Source organism: Sinohyriopsis cumingii, chromosome 18 (assembly GCF_028554795.1).
Source record: "Sinohyriopsis cumingii isolate HCF-2022 chromosome 18, ASM2855479v2, whole genome shotgun sequence".
NCBI lineage: Eukaryota > Metazoa > Mollusca > Bivalvia > Unionida > Unionidae > Sinohyriopsis > Sinohyriopsis cumingii.
In genome coordinates this window covers 14,613,912-14,632,941 of record NC_142978.1, presented here as the reverse complement: position 1 = coordinate 14,632,941, position 19,030 = coordinate 14,613,912, and the positions used below count along the sequence as shown (strand labels likewise).

At 36.8% G+C, this 19,030-nt stretch overlaps 1 protein-coding gene across 1 annotated transcript in view; it reads right to left on the bottom strand.

Annotated features, from left to right (window-relative positions):
- LOC149776131 (bifunctional 3'-5' exonuclease/ATP-dependent helicase WRN-like) overlaps positions 1 to 19,030 on the bottom strand; it is a 202,244-nt gene that overhangs the window by 111,445 nt on the left and 71,769 nt on the right. The window contains exons 12-14 of the mRNA XM_089942399.1: positions 14,838 to 14,998; positions 11,360 to 11,451; positions 1,085 to 1,157 (exon numbers count right to left, since the gene is read on the bottom strand). Coding sequence (XP_089798525.1) covers positions 1,085 to 1,157; positions 11,360 to 11,451; positions 14,838 to 14,998 — 326 coding nt within the window. The remainder of the gene's footprint in view (positions 1 to 1,084; positions 1,158 to 11,359; positions 11,452 to 14,837; positions 14,999 to 19,030) is intronic.

The window sequence follows — 19,030 nt, the reverse complement described above, 5'->3', positions numbered from 1 at the left end:
GGATGAATGCATAATGCTAAGTACTTCATGTTAAGCATACTGAAAGCGTGCTGTTTTCTCACATCCCTTAACATGACAATGGACAAAATATCTGCTGCCCATATTGCAAGTACACTGCATTCAACAGTGCAATAAAATTACATCAAGACAACCCAAGTGTGTAATTAACCAAAAGTTAACAGTGCAATAAAACTGCACTAAGATGACCCAACAAGTGTGTAATAAACCAAAATTTAACAGTGCAATACACCTATACCTATGAAAACTTGAGTATTACCTTTTGATATTACATGGAAAATAGCAATCAGTGAAATTGCATCCATATGAATATTCACTGGAAAATATACAAACATTGTATACAACTGGTATATCAACCTTCCAACTTTCTATACCACTGAAAATATATCAGTGATGGTCAAAATTAAACTGCAATGAATTCCTCAGAAGCAGTGTTCGCATTTGCAAATGAAAGTTTAAACTGGTTACATCTCAGATAAGTGGTCTACACAGCATGAATAAGGGAGTTAATGTTTGATAAGGGAGTGATGTGATGTGATTTTTGATTTTTAACGTAGCTGTAACAATTTTTCAGTCATATTGCTACGATGTCTGCAATGTGGCAGTTTATAGTGATGTCTAGCACTGGGGCATCATGCCGCAGACATGTAGCATGATGTCCCACCCAGTCACATTATCCTGACAACAGGCTGACCAGTCCTAACACTAACCTCTTAATGCTGAACGCCAAGCGAAGCAGCTGTTAGTACCATTTTTTAAGTCTCTGGTATGACTCGGCCGGGGATCGAACCCACGACCTCCTGCATCCGAGGCGGACACTCTAACCACTAGGCCACCGGAGCGGTTTGATAAGGGAGTTAATCTGTTTGAGTTGCTTTCATTGGTCTATGTGATATATAGTCTGAAAGCCAATCTTTTATCTTTCAGGGAGGGAGGATTTCAGAAGTAGCAGAGAGTAATTTCTTAATGATTATGTAATTGGACAATGTCTTTGAAATAAGACTTGATGTAAGTCTAATAAAAGCATTGTATATCGAAAGTTTTATTTTCAGAAATCATAAATTACCTCCATAATGGATAACTTTTCTGACATCTGGTTTGTCTATTCCCATGCCAAATGCAACTGTAGCCACCACAACCTGCCATGAAGAAAGAAATTAATCTGCTAGAGAAAATATAATGTTCCATTAAATAAAAAAAGAAAATGGTCCCTTTCTGTGAGACTGCAATGAAACAATATCATTAATGGCCTTTCTTGCGCGAAGGAGTGAGTTGGGTGTAAAAGTGGATCATATCAGAGATGACAAAACCTGAGGCTGAATATCAGGAATCCTAGCATCCTGTGGAATTACCTGTAATTATGATTTTATTGTACAGTGCACATAAACAAACTTGATGTCATGAAAATATTAATAATGATAATAACATCTGATGCATGCTAACTGTTCAAAAACCAATAGTAAAGCATTAACCTGTATACAACAGTTACCTGTGTGCCACAGCCAGTTTTGACTTTTACTCATCAGTAACAATGTAAGTATTCATAACAATGTTCTAAAAGGTAAACAAGAGGCCTTTGTGCTTGATATTGCTCACCTGGTGGCTGACAAACATCAAATTGTGAATGCTGTTGTTGTTGTTGTGGGGTTTAACACCATTTTTCAGCACACAATAGGCTATGCATGGCAGCCAGTATTAATGGTGGAGGAAGAACCTGGGAAAACCCCTGGAAGAGCCACCAACCCACAAGAAGCTACTGGCAAGCTTTCTCACATACCCACATTGGCCGAATCCTAGACTCGAACCCACGCAGACAGAGGTGACATGGCAGTGATCCGTAACGGAGATCGCTTTAGACCACTCGGCCACTCAGGGTCCCCCCCCAAATTGTGAATGCAGTCACATATATATTGCATTTGAAGAAAGGAAAGAAGAGCTTGGAGCTTGTTTGTGTCATTTATTTTCTTTATCAGAGTATATATATATATATATATATATATATATATATATATATATATATATATATATATATATACACACACATACATGCAGGATTACCTTTTTCACATAAAAAAGATATCATTTATGAACCTCCAATGGATCTCTCCCTGTACCTAGGCAATAATTCATAATTTAGAGACTGCTCAAAACGCTACCCATAAAGAAAAGAGTCTCGCATTATAAGGGGAGTTAATCTGTGCAGTCTGCCCTGGTGTCCCACCTCTAGAGTCATACCTTGGAAACAACTGAAATCATGATCCAAGGAAGCTACCATGGCACAGTAGTTAGGACACCGGACTCATGACCAAAAAGTCACAGGTTCGAATACCTCCTTCTGATCACCCTGGATCCCCATTAATATGTGAGAATCTAGCTGATACTCAAACTTGTCTGAGATCTTGATGATTTAAGCTAACATACCAAAAGTCTGGCCAAAAATATGGCCTCCAGGGTGTTAAACTCACAAGCTCAGCCAGAAGCAAGATCACCTTAATAACCTGTTTATCTTGCTCATAATCAGTCATGCAAAATCTTGATAAGCTTACAAACCAGGCATGATTAAAATCGGATCAAAATAAGGCCTCAAGGCATGATTAAAATAGGATCAAAATAAGGCCTCAAGGCATGATTAAAATCGAATCAAAATAAGGCCTCAAGGCATGATTAAAATCAGATCAGAAATAAGGCCTCAAGGCACGATTAAAATCAGTTTAGATATAAGGCCTCAATGCATGATTAAAATCAGATCAGAAATAAGGCTTCAAGGCATGATTAAAATCAGATCGGAAATAAGGCATCAAGGCATGATTAAATTCATATTAGAAATAAGGCCTCCAGAGTGGTTCAGTCCATCAGATGATAGCTCACCTCATTAAAATGTGTTGATGTCGCTCATACCTTAACTCATCCAAACTTTCAGTGATACAAGTACGCATACCAAACCAGATGACATAAGCTTACTTGCAAAATCGGATCAAAATGTGACAAGATTTATGACCTTCACAGGCTCAGACATCCAATGCAAGATGACCTAATTAATATGCACGGATGTCATTTGTAACTGAACTCATCTGTGACCATGAATGATACAGGCTTCGATATCAAATCTGCTCAGAAATATGACCTTAAAAATGTTCACATACTAAGCCAATCATATGCAAGATGACCACATTACAATGCACTGATGTCACCTGTAATTAAACTCATATAAGCTTACATACCAAATCTGACCTTTAGATGCAAGACCACATCCTTGTTATGCATGGACATTGCTCATAACCGATATCAATAAGGGTATTTGCATTTGTGGGGCAGTGTGGTAGGGTTTACTAGTAATATAAGTGGGCAAGTCTTCTTGAAGAAACATAATTTACTGAAACAATTTGCTTTGCTTTCTCCTTGTCCCCACTCACATTAATGTTAGGAGAATGAGAGAAAGAAATGCTTGAGCATCCAAACACTGGCCTCTATTGAGGGAAGAATGTTAAAGTTCCTATATGAAGGATAAACTGCTCTTTTTCAATAAGGATAAAGTATGACTTCCCTTACAGAGTAAAAACAACTAGGGAGAAGGATGACTCTTCCCTTACAGAGTAAAAACAACTAGGGAGAAGGATGACTTCCCTTACAGAGTAAAAACAACTAGGGAGAAAAATGACTTCCCTTACAGAGTTAAAACAACCAGGGAGAAGGATGACTCTTCCCTTACCGAGTAAAAGCAACTAGGGAGAAGGATGAATTCCCTTACAGAGTAAAAACAACTAGGCAGAAGGATGACATTTCCCATAAGGAGCAAAAAAGCTATGGAAAATCAAATGAAAGCACTGAACCTGCATCTGCGAAGAGGTTATGCTGACATCAAAAGGATTAAATGGGTTACTGGGCAAATCAGATTCAAATCATATATGAGAGAGAGAACTTTAGATGCTGACTGTATATGCCTACCAACAACTTCTATTACATTTTGTATGAGAACAATGTCTGCTGGAGATGTCTGATCTGGTCAGGAGAACATGCATGGAAACTCCTGGACCAGGCCACTTAAGTCTGATGATTTGGTTTCCCAACCTACATTTGAGGCAAACCACCACCAAAGAAATATCTGACATTACAAGAATAGCTTTTCCACACAGGTTCTCTCACCACAAATGAAAGGAGTTCAGTATTGCCCTCATTTCCAAGAGGATTATAGTTTACACATTTTTGTGGTGAAGCGAGGCAACAAGTGAGCACTCAATCCTGGTGAACTGGTATCCACATAAATCGCTTTGTCTGGCTTGGGCTGCTTCAGAGAATTCCCTGTCATAAACTTGTCTTCCTGCTTTAACTTAATCCAGGTCAAATGTGCTGGTCTTGAGGATGGAAAATAGGTGACATTGCAAGCAATGCCATCTGCAGAGGGTGCAAAAGAGAGGTGACCCAGGAGAATCAAATATGCCATTGTGTTTAATAAACAGTTGAGCTGTGTAAGATCCCTCATAGAAACCAGTGTTTGACACTGGTCTTGAGACTGGCAAAGGAGCTTGAATGAAGATCAATGGATAAGAACATGTGCTTGTTGGATCAAGGCTGATTGCAATCTCACACATGTGCTTGTCTGATCAAGGTTGATTACAATCTGACACGTGCTTGTCGGATCAAGGCTGATTGCAATCTGACACATGTGCTTGTTGGATCAAGGTTGATAGCAATCTGACACATGTGCTTGTCAGATCAAGGTTGATTGCAATCTTACACATGTGCTTGTCGGATCAAGGTTGATTGCAATCTGACATATGTGCTTGTCGGATCAAGGTTGACAGCAATCTGACACATGTGCCTGTTGGATCAAGGTTGATTGCAATCTCACACATTTTGATGGAAAGGCAAATTTGATTTGTACTGCTAGGTCTATCAATGACCTGAGTCTGCCATTGACTTTTGGTACCAGGAAAAGCCTTGGATAAAATCCTGGAGAGTTTGGCTTGTGAACTAGCTACACCACCTATTTGGAGAGTAAAACAATAGCTTCCTTTTAAAATATCCATCACAGAACGGGAAAATGAGAGGAAGAGGGCTGGATAAATGAATTCAAATGCTTATCTGAAACTACTTGGATGACCCATTCATTGTTAGAAAAAAAGTTGTTCCAAGTATAACTGAAATACAGCAGTTTGGCACACAGAGAAAGAGACTCTCTGAAGGGTCCTGGGGCTATTGAGTCACTGCTGATTGTTGGAAATCTTGGGTAAAGAGAAACTTTAGTTTCCTTTCTTCATTATTAAATTGCCTCTAAGACTTAAATGTCTGCTGATATCTGAAGATTTGTTGTGATTAAGATCACAAATCTTGAAGGTACCATTTAACCCTCTGCCTCCTGATTATCTCCCCCCTGAAGGTACCATTTAACCCTCTGTCTCCTGATTATCTCCCCCTTGAAGGTACCATTTAACCCTCTGCCTCCTGATTATTTCCCCTTGAAGGTACCATTTAACCCTCTGCCTCCTGATTATCTCCCCTTGAAGGTACCATTTAACCCTCTGCCTCCTGATTATCTCCCCCTTAAAGTACCATTTAACCCTCTGCCTCCTGATTATCTCCCCTTGAAGGTACCATTTAACCCTCTGCCTCCTGATTATCTCCCCTCTGTCTCCTGATTATCTCCCCCTTGAAGGTACCATTTAACCCTCTGCCTCCTGATTATCTCCCCCTTGAAGGTACCATTTAACCCTCTGCCTCCTGATTATCTCTCCTCTGAAGCTGCGACTACCACTTGCACCAACTGTTTTCATTTTTCCTCTTTATGACTTGTAAGCAATGGCAGTGAGCCGAACAGAATGATCACAAAGCCAGGAACTAATGTATTTTCAGCAATGACAAAAAAAGAAGCATGTCATTTCATATAAAAACAAGATTTGACAAAGCCATAAAGGCATTTACACTTGATTGGTGAGCTGCCCTATTGATAAATTTGGCTATGCAGGATGTAGACTCCCATGCATCCTTGTTTCCCACATTGTTTTGGCGAGGCATAAATTTATGAAGATGCTAAATCTAGCATTAATGATGTCACCAACGTATTCTGCATCAGTTTCAAAGCTGCCTCAAATACTTTGAAATTGACTTTACAGAATAGTGGATAAGATATTTATACCGCTGCAACATTCAGAGCGTATGTGTTATACATGTCACTAAAGGCCAATCAAGTCAGCCCCATTGTACTGAAGGTCAGTCAACAATAATGTATGTTCCACCTGACCCTAAGGTAGGCTGAAAGGAAGGCTATGTTGTCATTTGGAAGGTACGTTGACTAGTAAAATGGATAGACCAATCTGATCTCTGAGTTTCATATATAATGGAATGTGCAGCTGGTGTGCATCACATTCTATTGAAAAAATTCACTTCCTATCACCAGGATGGAAGGAAGGAATGTAATGACGGTTAACATGTGGCTGTATTAGCTGGAAACCCATATTAGCCAAATCTTAAACAATCCTCATGGTCCTGCCTGACAGGCCCAAAGGCCTTGCTCAGTCATGCATGGATGATTTGAACCTACAGGCTGCCAAAGGGAGGACACTCTCTTGTATGCTCCAGGCCACTATTGGAGATTTGCCAAACATCGTAAGTAAGCTCTCCAGGCAAAACAAAAGCATTTTTTATTTTAAAAAGTGAAGAGGGTTAAACAATTATCCCAATGAAAGCAACTGTGCTGTTACCTCCTTGATAAATCCCCCATCATCAATTCCACGAAGACAGAAGTCTGGTGTAATTTTTTTATACATTTAGATACAATGCATTATCCATCTCTATCTGATTAGATATGATATTATCTGGCGACCCTTTCCTAACTATCTCTTTTTTTGGGGGGAGGGGGGTTGCAACAAAGCATCCTTCACTATAATGATGATGGAGGAGGATACAGGATGAAAACTCAACACATCAAACTCTGGAATAATCATATCATGCTTCATTTTCAGTCTTCCTCTCTTTCTACTAGATGTTATTTTGGAAGACAAGAAAACCACCTTGCACCTCTGAAACTTATTATGAAATGTGAAAATTCGCCAATAACACCCATAAAAAGAGGTCCTGAGTGGCCAAGTGGTCTAAAGTACTCACTGTTATGGATCATTGCCACCTCACCTCTGTCTGCGTGGGTTCGAGTCTAGGATTCGACCAATGTGGGTATGTGAGAAAGCTTGCCAGTAGCTTCTCGTGGGCTGGTGGTTCTTTCCGGAGTTTCCCCAGGTTCTTCCTCCTCCATTTATACTGGCTGACATGTATGGCTAATCTGGTGCTGAAGAAAACCCTACAACAACAACAACAACACCCAGAAAAATACCAAATTCACCCATGTTTGCAATTCAAAATTACAGTTCACACAAGTCAAGTGTGACTTACCAGGTGAGAAAATAACGTCCACAAGCTTTAAAAAATACTGAAGATATATATACAAAAAAGAAACCCCCCAAATGCATTTCTACTAATCCCTTACAGACTAACTGAACACATAATTTCACTGCACTTTCGGACAGGTGGTTCAAAATCATCAAGATTCTTGAAAGATTTGAGAAGGAAATGTGAGAGAAAGTTTTACCAGTACTGAAGTTTAAACTCAACTGGTGTGGGTGAAGTGTAGATGTTGGGTATGAGTTTAATCACTCTGTGGTATATAGACATCAACGATAAAGAGAAAGTGGCTGATGTCTGTACTGAGAAGGAAAAAAATGCCTTTTGGGATAAATGGTCTAGTTACAGCAAATCAGCTATCTCTGTTTGATTCTTTGACATGGTTTATGGCATGAACAGCTTCATTTTTTACATGGCTCAAGACACAGACAGCTTCACTTTTCACATGGTTATAGACAGAGACTGCTTCACTTTTCACATGGTTATAGACAGAGACTGCTTCACTTTTCACATGGTTATAGACAGAGACTGCTTCACTTTTCACATGGTTATAGACAGGGACTTCTTTTTTTATAATACAGTTTAAGACATGGACAGATGCACACCTTTACTTGGCAGTTTAAGTCCAAGAAGCAATATTCTACTGTGGTCACAATTTTTATGAGATATTCTGACTTCTAAGTGGTGGCAATTAGTGTCAGTAATGTTGGACATACATGTAGTAAATAATCTATAAGATTTACTGTCTGAACTCATTTATTTGAACACTTGTAATGGTAATTACATTTTCAAACAGCACACATTTATTTTTTTAAACAGCACTCATTTGTACATGTTTTCATGAAAAAATTTATGAGCAATGATACAGTCTACCATCCACCAAATGAGTGAACATACTTGTGTATGTAACAGTTGGTGAATAATAAAAATCAATTTATGTCAAAATGAATATATAAATATCAGGTGATGAGTCACTCTGAGCTTGTAGGTAAAGTTTCATGTCAAAATGAATATATAAATATTAGCTGAGTCACTCTGAGCATGTAGGTAAAGTTTCATGTCAAAAATGAATATATAAATATCAGGTGAGTCACTCTGAGCTTGTAGGTAAAGTTTCATGTCAAAATGAATATATAAATATCAGGTGATGAGTCACTCCAAGCTTGTAGGTCAAGTTTCATGTCAAAATGAATATATAAATATCAGGTGAGTCACTCTGAGCTTGTAGGTCAAGTTTCATGTCAAAATGAATATATAAATATCAGGTGAGTCACTCTGAGCTTGTAGTTCAAATCTCATGTCAAAATGAATATATAAATATCAGGTGAGTCTCTCTGAGCTTGTAGGTACAGTCTCATGTCAAAATGAATATACAAATATCAGGTGAGACACTCTGAGCTTGTAGGTAAAGTTTCATGTCTAAATGACTATAAAAATATCAGGTGATGAGTCACTCTGAGCTTGTAGGTCAAGTTTCATGTCAAAATGACTACAAAAATATCAGGTGAGTTACTCTGAGCTTGTAGGTGAAGTTTCATGTCAAAATGACTATAAAAATATCAGGTGATGAGTCACTCCGAGCTTGTACGTAAAGTTTCATGTCAAAATGACTATAAAAATATCAGGTGAGTCACTCCGAGCTTGTAGGTACAGTCTCATGTCAAAATGAATATATAAATATCAATGTGTCACTCTGAGCTTGTAGGTACAGTCTCATGCCAAAATGAATCTGAGAGAAATTGAGTTCAAGATTTATGAAACTGAAGAAGAAAATTCATGGCAAAATTATTGCTAAGCTCAATTATTCAATACAAGTATAGAATAGGATAATTTAACTGTAAACATTTTTCTTTTCATTTTAATTGCACTGAACCAGCAACTTGTGATTCTGAATTACTGATTATTAATGAAGTGTGATTATCACGATTTTATTATTTAAGCTGTGCATTTGTTATTTAAACCACCATCACTGTCTGCCTGGATCTGGCGTGTCAGACGAAAAAACCACCATCACTGTCTGCCTGGATTTGGCGTGTCAGATGAAAAAAACCCAGCTATAACTGAGCTAATTGTACCTGATGGACCACACAAATCAAATGCTATTGCAATTGTACCTGATGGACCACACAAATCAAATGCTATTGCAATTGTACCTGATGGACCACACAAATCAAATGCTATTGCAATTGTACCTGATGGACCACATAGATCAAATGCTATTGCAATTGTACCTGATGGACTACACAAATCAAATGCTATTGCAATTGTACCTGATGGACCACACAAATCAAATGCTATTGCAATGGTACCTGATGGACCACACAAATCCAATGCTATTACCAATTGTAACTGATGGACCACACAAATCAAATGCTATTGCAATGGTACCTGATGGACCACACAGATACAATGCTATTGCAATTGTACCTGATGGACCACACAGAGCAATGCTACTGCAATTGTACCTGATGGACCACACAGATCCAATGCTACTGCAATTGTACCTGATGGACCACACAGATCAAATGCTATTGCAATTGTACCTGATGGACCACACAAATCAAATGCTATTACCAATTGTACCTGATGGACCACACAGATCAAATGCTGTTACAATTGTACCTGATGGACCACACAGATCAAATGCTACTGCAATTGTACCTGACGGACCACACAGATCAAATGTTATTGCAATTGTACCTGACGGACCACACAGATCAAATGCTATTACAATTGTACCTGACAGACCACACAGATCCAATGCTATTGCAATTGTACCTGATGGACCACACATATCAAATGCTATTGCAATTGTACCTGATGGACCACACAAATCAAATGCTATTGCAATGGTACCTAATGGACCACACAAATCAAATGCTATTGCAATGGTACCTGATGGACCACACAAATCAAATGCTATTGCAATTGTACCTGATGGACCACAGAGATCCAATGCTATTGCAACTGTACCTGATGGACCACACAGATCCAAAGATATTGCAATTGTACCTGATGGACCACACAAATCAAATGATATTGCAATTGTACCTGATGGACACACAGATCCAATGCTACTGCAATTGTACCTGATGGACAACACAGATCAAATGCTATTGCAATTGTACCTGATGGACCACACAAATCAAATGCTATTGCAATTGTACCTGATGGACCTCACAAATCAAATGCTATTACCAATTGTACCTGATAGACCACACAAATCAAATGCTATTGCAATTGTACCTGATGGACCACACAAATCAAATGCTATTGCAATTGTACCTGATGGACCACACAAATCAAATGCTATTGCAATGGTACCTGATGGGCCACACAAATCCAATGCTATTACCAATTGTACCTGATGGACCACACAGATCCAATGCTATTGCAATTGTACCTGATGGACCACACAGATCCAATGCTACTGCAATTATACCTGAAGGACCACACAGATCCAATGCTATTGCAATTGTACCTGACAGACCACACAGATCAAATGCTATTGCAATTGTACCTGACGGACCACATAAATCAAATGCTATTGCAATTGTACCTGACGGACCACACAAATCAAATGCTATTGCAATTGTACCTGATGGACCACACAGATCAAATGCTATTGCAACTGTACCTGATGGACCACACAAATCAAATGCTATTGCAATTGTACCTGATGGACCACACAAATCAAATGCTACTGCAATTGTACCTTATGGACCACACAAATCAAATGCTATTACCAATTAAATGTTTTAATAAAGACTATTAAGACAAAGCCTATAGAATATACAGTAATTAGGATTTTGAATGGGGACATTAAACTTAGTGTTCAAACAAGGAAACATTTAATCTAAGAATGTAACAATTTTGTTTTACTGTATGAAGAAAACAGTACAAATGGTATTAAGTATTTCTGTTTCACCTGGTTATACCCAAATTATACCTGGAGTTCATCGTTGACAAATTTACTATGAACATCCTTCCTCCTACTCACAGATATCCCAGCATGGTATGCCATGCACTTTAGACCCATAGCTGAAAAGCAGAAAGAAATATTTTAAAAAATAACTAATCTACATCATTTTTTCATGATAAAAAGTGTACATTTAAAAAAATTGTGTCATATAACTAGAGTAAGAGGAAAAAACAACCTAAGTTCTTAATCAGTTACATTAAGAGTTTAATCTGTCTCAGACACAATATGATTCCAGTTGTATTTTACCTTTTCATACATGACACAATATGATTCCAGTTGTATTTTACCTTTTCATGTATGACATAATTAATATGATTCCAGTTATATTTTACCTTTTCATATATGACACAATAATAGGATTCCAGTTGTATTTTACCTTTTCATACAGTTGTATTTTACCTTTTCATACATGACACAATTAATAGGATTCCAGTTGTATTTTACCTTTTCATACATGACACAATTAATAGGATTCCAGTTGTATTTTACCTTTTCATACATGACACAATTAATAAGATTCCAGTTGTATTTTACCTTTTCATACATGACACAATTAATAGGATTCCAGTTGTATTTTACCTTTTCATACATGATACAATTAATATGATTCCAGTTGTATTTTACCTTTTCATACATGACACAATTAATAGGATTCCAGTTGTATTTAACCTTTTCATACAGTTGTATTTTACCTTTTCATACATGACACAATTAATATGATTCCAGTTGTATTTTACTTTTTCATACATGACACAATTAATAGGATTCCAGTTGTATTTTACCTTTTCATACATGACACAATTAATAGGATTCCAGTTGTATTTTACCTTTTCATACGTGATACAATTAATATGATTCCAGTTGCATTTTTACCTTTTCATATATGACATAATTAATATGATTCCAATTATATTTTACCTTTTCATACATGACACAATTAATGATTCCAGTTATATTTTACCTTTTCATACATGACACAATTAACATGATTCCAGTTGTATTTTACCTTTTCATATATGACATAATTAATATGATTCCAGTTATATTTTACCTTTTCATACATGACACAATTAATGATTCCAATTACATTTTACCTTTTCATACATGACACAATTAATAGTTTCCAGTTGTATTTTACCTTTTCATACATGACATAATTAATATGATTCCAGTTATATTTTACCTTTTCATATATGACACAATTAATGATTCCAGTTGTATTTTACCTTTTCATACATGACACAATTAATAGGATTCCAGTTGTATTTTACCTTTTCATACATGACACAATTAATAGGATTCCAGTTGTACTTTACGTCTTCATACATGATACAATTATCATGATTCCAGTTGTATTTTATCTTTTCATACATGACACAATTAATAGGATTCCAGTTGTATTTTATCTTTTCATACATGACACAATTAATATGATTCCAGTTGTATTTTACCTCTTCATACATGATACAATTATCATGATTCCAGTTGCATTTTATCTTTTCATACATGACACAATTAATAGGATTCCAGTTGTATTTTACCTTTTCATACAGTTGTATTTTATCTTTTCATACATGACACAATTAATAGGATTCCAGTTGTATTTTACCTTTTCATACACGACACAATTTCAATCGCATGTTCACTTAATTCTGTCTACCACTTCGTGGAAGTATGCATTTAAACTATGTAACAGATCATCATTTTAAGTGTACTCCTTTGAAAAAATGGAAATAAAGGTAGAAGGTATGCAAATGCACTGTGATGGAATGAGTTCTAAAAAGCTCCCAATCTGTAAAATTTTAAAGTATAAATTGAGTTTTGATGTGTGGGGATCAAAATAGTGATCAGTACTAAAAGTAAAGTGATGGCAGTGATGTAGAAGCAGATTTTGTAGGAAAATTTATGTTTTCGGCAGTGCTGATTATGATGTAGACTTCGACATAATGAATAGAGATGATGATAACTGGTTAGTAGAAAATTTGATTTCAAAACTGAATTTTACTACGTGGAGTTCAGTTCTACACAACTGCCTGCCTGATTGGGCTTGAGATTTAATTATGTACCCATCCTGCCTGCCTGATTGGGCTTGAGGGTTAATAATGTACCCATCCTGCCTGCTTGATTGGGCTTGAAGGGTAATAATGTACCTATCCTGCCTGCCTGATTGGGCTTGAGGGTTAATTGTGTACCCATCCTGCCTGCCTGATTGTGCTTGAGGGTTAATTATGTACCCATCCTGCATCCCTGATTGGGCTTGAGGAATAATCATGTACCCATCTCTTTTACTGTGAAATTTGTTACCATGTAATGTGATAGCACTTCCATTTGATGTGATCCTGACCTACATGGCAACTGAATGTAGGATTCTCAACAAAATTCAGCTGTGCATGGAGTTTCACAAATTTATCACCATAGCTGAAAAGTTATTCAAGAAATACAGAACAGGTTCAAATACAATAATTTACTTTCCTATGAACTTATTTCCAGTCAAAGTACTTGCATGCAATATGTGACAAATCATCTTGTAAAATGTCAAGGTGTTTAATACTGTATTGTCATATATCTAACTGTTTTAATAGTTAAGGAGTTTAAATAACAATAAAAATCCAAGGAATTATATATTTTGCCTTGGCAGATAAAGGTATGATTTCATTTTCAAACTAGCTTAAACTTCCCTTGAGGTCAGAGGGATAAGATGGGGTGCACAGATATGATAATGCAGTGCTAATTAATTATACAAAGTCATACTGCTCAAGTATTAACAATCACTCCTTGGTTTGGGGACTTCTGGTCATACAGAACAAAAGTCACCAAAACTTGAACAAGATTTTAAAGTGATTTTGACCGTTATCTGATGGTCAGATGGGGGTAGGGGTACATGGGTATGAAAATGCAGAACTTACTGATACTACAGTCTGGATTAATGAACATGACGAGAAAAATAAACAACATTTAACCAAAATACTAATGTTTAATGAGGACAACACTGGAATGAGTGAAATATCTAACTGATATTAAAGTGTGTGAGACAATACACAAATCAATGAATGGATCGCACTTTGGCATTAGGTGGAGAAAGTGTTTAAGATTTATGTATTGGGTTTAATCAGCACAATCCTGGAGAATACCTTGTCCTACAAAATTGGTAAAGGCAAAAACTGCCAAAATCCCCATGTAGTAGTGTTTTATGGCACCTCTGCATAAAAGTGGTTATTCTGTGCCAACAAAAGTTAAATAAAACAAATATGAAACTGAATTGCACAACATTTTAGGAAGATAAAGAATTCCAAATAAACATACAAGATGTAATATAAAGTTCTGTAAATTGTTTCTAAACTGACAGAAAATGGTAACATCTCCTCAAAACATGCTCCAGTGTAAAAAAAGCATATAAAATGCATCTAAATAGATACCAGACTTAAAATCAATTGACTTACTATACCTTGTAACGTTGTGGCAACCTCATCAGTGACCTTTTTAGTCAAGCAATACACAATTGTTGGTCCCTCAAAAGCATATTTGTTCCCATTTTTCACCATCAATGCCTTGAGGTCCATCTGAACATCACCCTTCTTGGGCACCACTGACAAGAATAGGTTAGGTCTGAAACAAATTCATTGTTTGAAAGGAGGTCATCAAATAAAATTATGGATTGCTTTCTTTATTATGTTAATCCAATTAATCCAATTACTGATGGATATATCTACTAAAGCAGATGCTGAATATTCATAATTTTTCCTTGGGGTTAAAATAATTGAGTTCATAATTCCTACAACAATGAATTTAAAGCGCCAATGAACTATTCCAATACCAGTGTGTCCTTGTGAAAGGCACTTAGCTCCCACTTCTTAGGCGTGATATGGACAGCATGATGTTAAAAGTACCATTAAAAACCAACCAACCAATTTTCTGTGTAAATAATAGGATCTCTCCCCAAAACCTCATTAAGTCCTGATGAAACTAAACCACAAATATTGATACCAAGTAAAATGTATAATTATTTGTTTCAGATTAACAATACATTTTATTTAGATATAGGTCTCAAAAGTAGGTTCTGTAGAGGATGTAACATATTTTCTCTTTTTTCTCTCCACAATTTATAGATAATTTCAAGTGTTATCTCAGTTTAAGGATAATTTCAAGTGTTATCTCAGTTTAAGGATAATTTCAAATGTTATCTCAACCCAAACACATCAAAACCGCTAGATTCCATTAATGTTTTCAACCTCAAACAGTCAGTTAACCAACCCACCCATAACATGGTCACATTTTTGACTGGATTCTTCATAGACCTGATGATAACATTCTACGGTCCTCCCTGGTATCCCATGAACTTGCATCAGATCACCTCTGCATTATATGCCATCTTGACGTATCAGTCCCTAACCCTCCACCTTTATCTGCTACTAAGAGAAACCTCCGTATGATAAATAGAACCAAACTAATGCATGACATCCAAGCAAACCTAACAACTTGCTTACCTCCTACAGCAGAACAACTCGATAAATGCCTGCATTCATTGCTCGACAAACATGCCCCAGCTAACAAGTGCAGAGTATCAATTCAAAAGTGTTCTCCATGGTATAGCAGTGTTAGGGACCAGCTTCGCACTGCTAAAAAATACCACCGTAAAGCTGAGAGGCTTTGGCTTTCCACCAGACTCACTATTCATAAGCAAATCTATGAAGCCGCTAAGAAGAATGTCACAAATATAGTCCATGCAGCGAAATCAGCCCACTACACTACTAAGATCATGGAAAGTTCCAGCTCCAAAGAGCTCTTCGAGATTACTAACAAGTTAATGTCAAGGAACAAATCTACACCACTTCCAACTACCTTCTCTCCAGTCGACCTTCCGGACATGCTTGCAAATTTCTTCTGTTACAAAGTACAAACCATTACAGATAAGCTTGACACCACAATTTCAACTGACTCATCGTCACCATACAGTTGGGATAGAGAATTTGAGCGGCAACCATTAGCAGCATTTGAACCTGTCTGTATGGATTTTGTACATACAATCCTGATGAAGAGTGCAACTAAAGTCATGTGAACTTGATCCAATTCCAACATCACTGCTGCTTGAGTGCTTTGATCCAGTATTGCCTTTACTAACTGATATTATTAATATCTCTCCTCTCTCTCATCCAGGGAATTCCCATCATTTTTCAACACTGCCATTGTAAAGCCTCTGCTGAAGAAACCAACACTCGACCATAACGATTTAAAGAACTACCGCCCAGTTTCTAATTTCCCATTCATATAAAAAATCTTAGAAAAGGTTGTTCTATCCCAGCTTGTATTTCATCTAAATTCAAACAGTCTTTTTAGCAATGTACAATCTGCATATTGCCCTTGCCACAGTACTGAAACTACTCTTCTAAAAGTAGTTAATGACATTCTCTCTGCTTTGGATAGCAGAAAGATTACAGTCCTCACCCTCCTTGATTTGTCTGCAGCATTTGACACAATAGACCATGATATATTACTTCACCGTCTCCAGCATGTATTTGGCATTCATGATACAGCCTTACTGTGGTTCAAGTCCTACTTGGTCAACAGGACACAAATTTTGTCTACAAATGGAATACACTCCAGCCCAGTTAATCTATGTTGTGGTGTTCCACAGGGGTCTGTTCTTGGACTTGTTCTCTTCATTCTATATACTCAGCTGCTCTCAAGTGTCATAGATCATCATCCAGTGTCTCACCAATTGTACGCTGATGACACCCAGATATACAAATCTAGCCACCCAACTGAAGTTGATGCTACCATCCAAGATGTAGAGAGGTGCATTTCTGATGTTAAATCATGGATGACATGTAACAAGCTGCAGATGAATGATGATAAAACTGAGGCCATTCTGATCACAACACAAAGACTTTCTCATTCACATTCTTTACCTCAAACAATAAATATCAGCAACATCTACATTAAATTCACACAGTCAGTACAAAACTTAGGTGTTACTCTGGACAGTACTCTCACATTGCACCAACATGTCATGAACATATGCAAGGCTGCATATCTTGAGCTGAGACGCATCTGCTCCATTCGCAAATATCTTTCAGTTGATGCCACTAAAACACTTGTGTGCTCATTACTACTTTCAAGACTGGACTATTGTAACTCAATTCCGTCTGGTTCATCTCAATATCTACTCCAGAAACTTCAAAAGTTCAAAACACAGCTGCTCAGATCATACTTAGAGTACCACGATCATAGCACACCTCCCCGTTGCTCTGTACCCTACACTGGCTATCCATTTGATCCAGAATCAAACATAAAATTTGTTCCCTGTGCTATGTTTCACTGACAGACTCCAGTCCAACATACCTATCCGACCTCACCCATGTGTACACACCAGCAAGATACCTACTCCTCTTCTGACAATTGTATACTCATTATTCCCACTCTGAAAACAAAGTCATATGGACAGCAATTTTTTGCATGCCAGGGCCCAGCAAGTGGAATGAATTGCCCACTGAACTTAGACACAAAGACACAGTGATCCCATTCAAGAGTGCTCTCAAAACTCACTTATTTCGACTGCAAGAACAAATTTAAAGACCTAAAAATGTTTTCTACCTTAAATATTTTCAGCATGTTTTTTATGTTTTCTAATTTCATGGTGTTTGCTTTTTGTAATCATATCATTATATATGTTTGTTATGTTATAGGTGTTGCCAATGTTGTAATGCGCTTAGAGCTTCTAAAGATTAGGCGCTATACAAAGTACTTATTATTATTATTATTATAGATAATTTCAAGTGTTATCTCAGCTTATGGGTAATTTCAAGGGGTAATCCCAGTTTATAGGTAATTTCAAGGCTTATCTCCATTTATAGGTAATTTTAAAGTGTAATCCTATTTCATAGGTAATTCCAAGTGGTTATTTCAGTTTATATGTAATTTCAAGGGGTTTTCTCAGTTTACATGTAATTTCAAGGGTTATCTCAGTTTACAGGTAATTTCAAGGGGTTATCTCAGTTTATAGGTAATTTCAAGGGTTATCTCACTTTATATGTAATTTCAAGGGGTTATCTCAGTTTATAGCTAATTTCAAGGAGTTATCTCAGTTTATTGGTAATTTCAAGGGGTTATCTCAGGTTATAGGTAATTTCAATGGTTATCTCAGTTTATAGGTAATTTCAAGGGGTTATCTCGGGTTATCTCAGTTTATAGGTAATTTCAAGGGTTACCTCAGTTTATTGGTAATTTCAAGGGGTTATCTCAGGTTATAGGTAATTTCAAGGGTTATCTGTTTATAGGTAATATCAAGGGTTATCTCAGTTTATAGGTAATATCAAGGGTTATCTCAGTTTATAGGCAATATCAAGGGTTATCTCAGTTTATAGGTAATTTCAAGGGGTTTTCTCAGTTTATAGGTAATTTCATGGGGTTATCTCAGTTTATAGGTAATATCAAGGGTTATCTCAGTTTATAGGTAATTTCAATGGGTTATTTCAGTTTATAGGTAATTTCAAGGGTTATCTCAGTTTATAGGTAATTTCAAGTGTTATCTCAGTTTACCTCCATGTTTGCCTGAGATACTTTCTTCATTCTTGAGTGTATGAACAGAAATTAAAATTTATAGGTTACTGAAGGGTCAATAGAGGCCATAGCAATACTGTA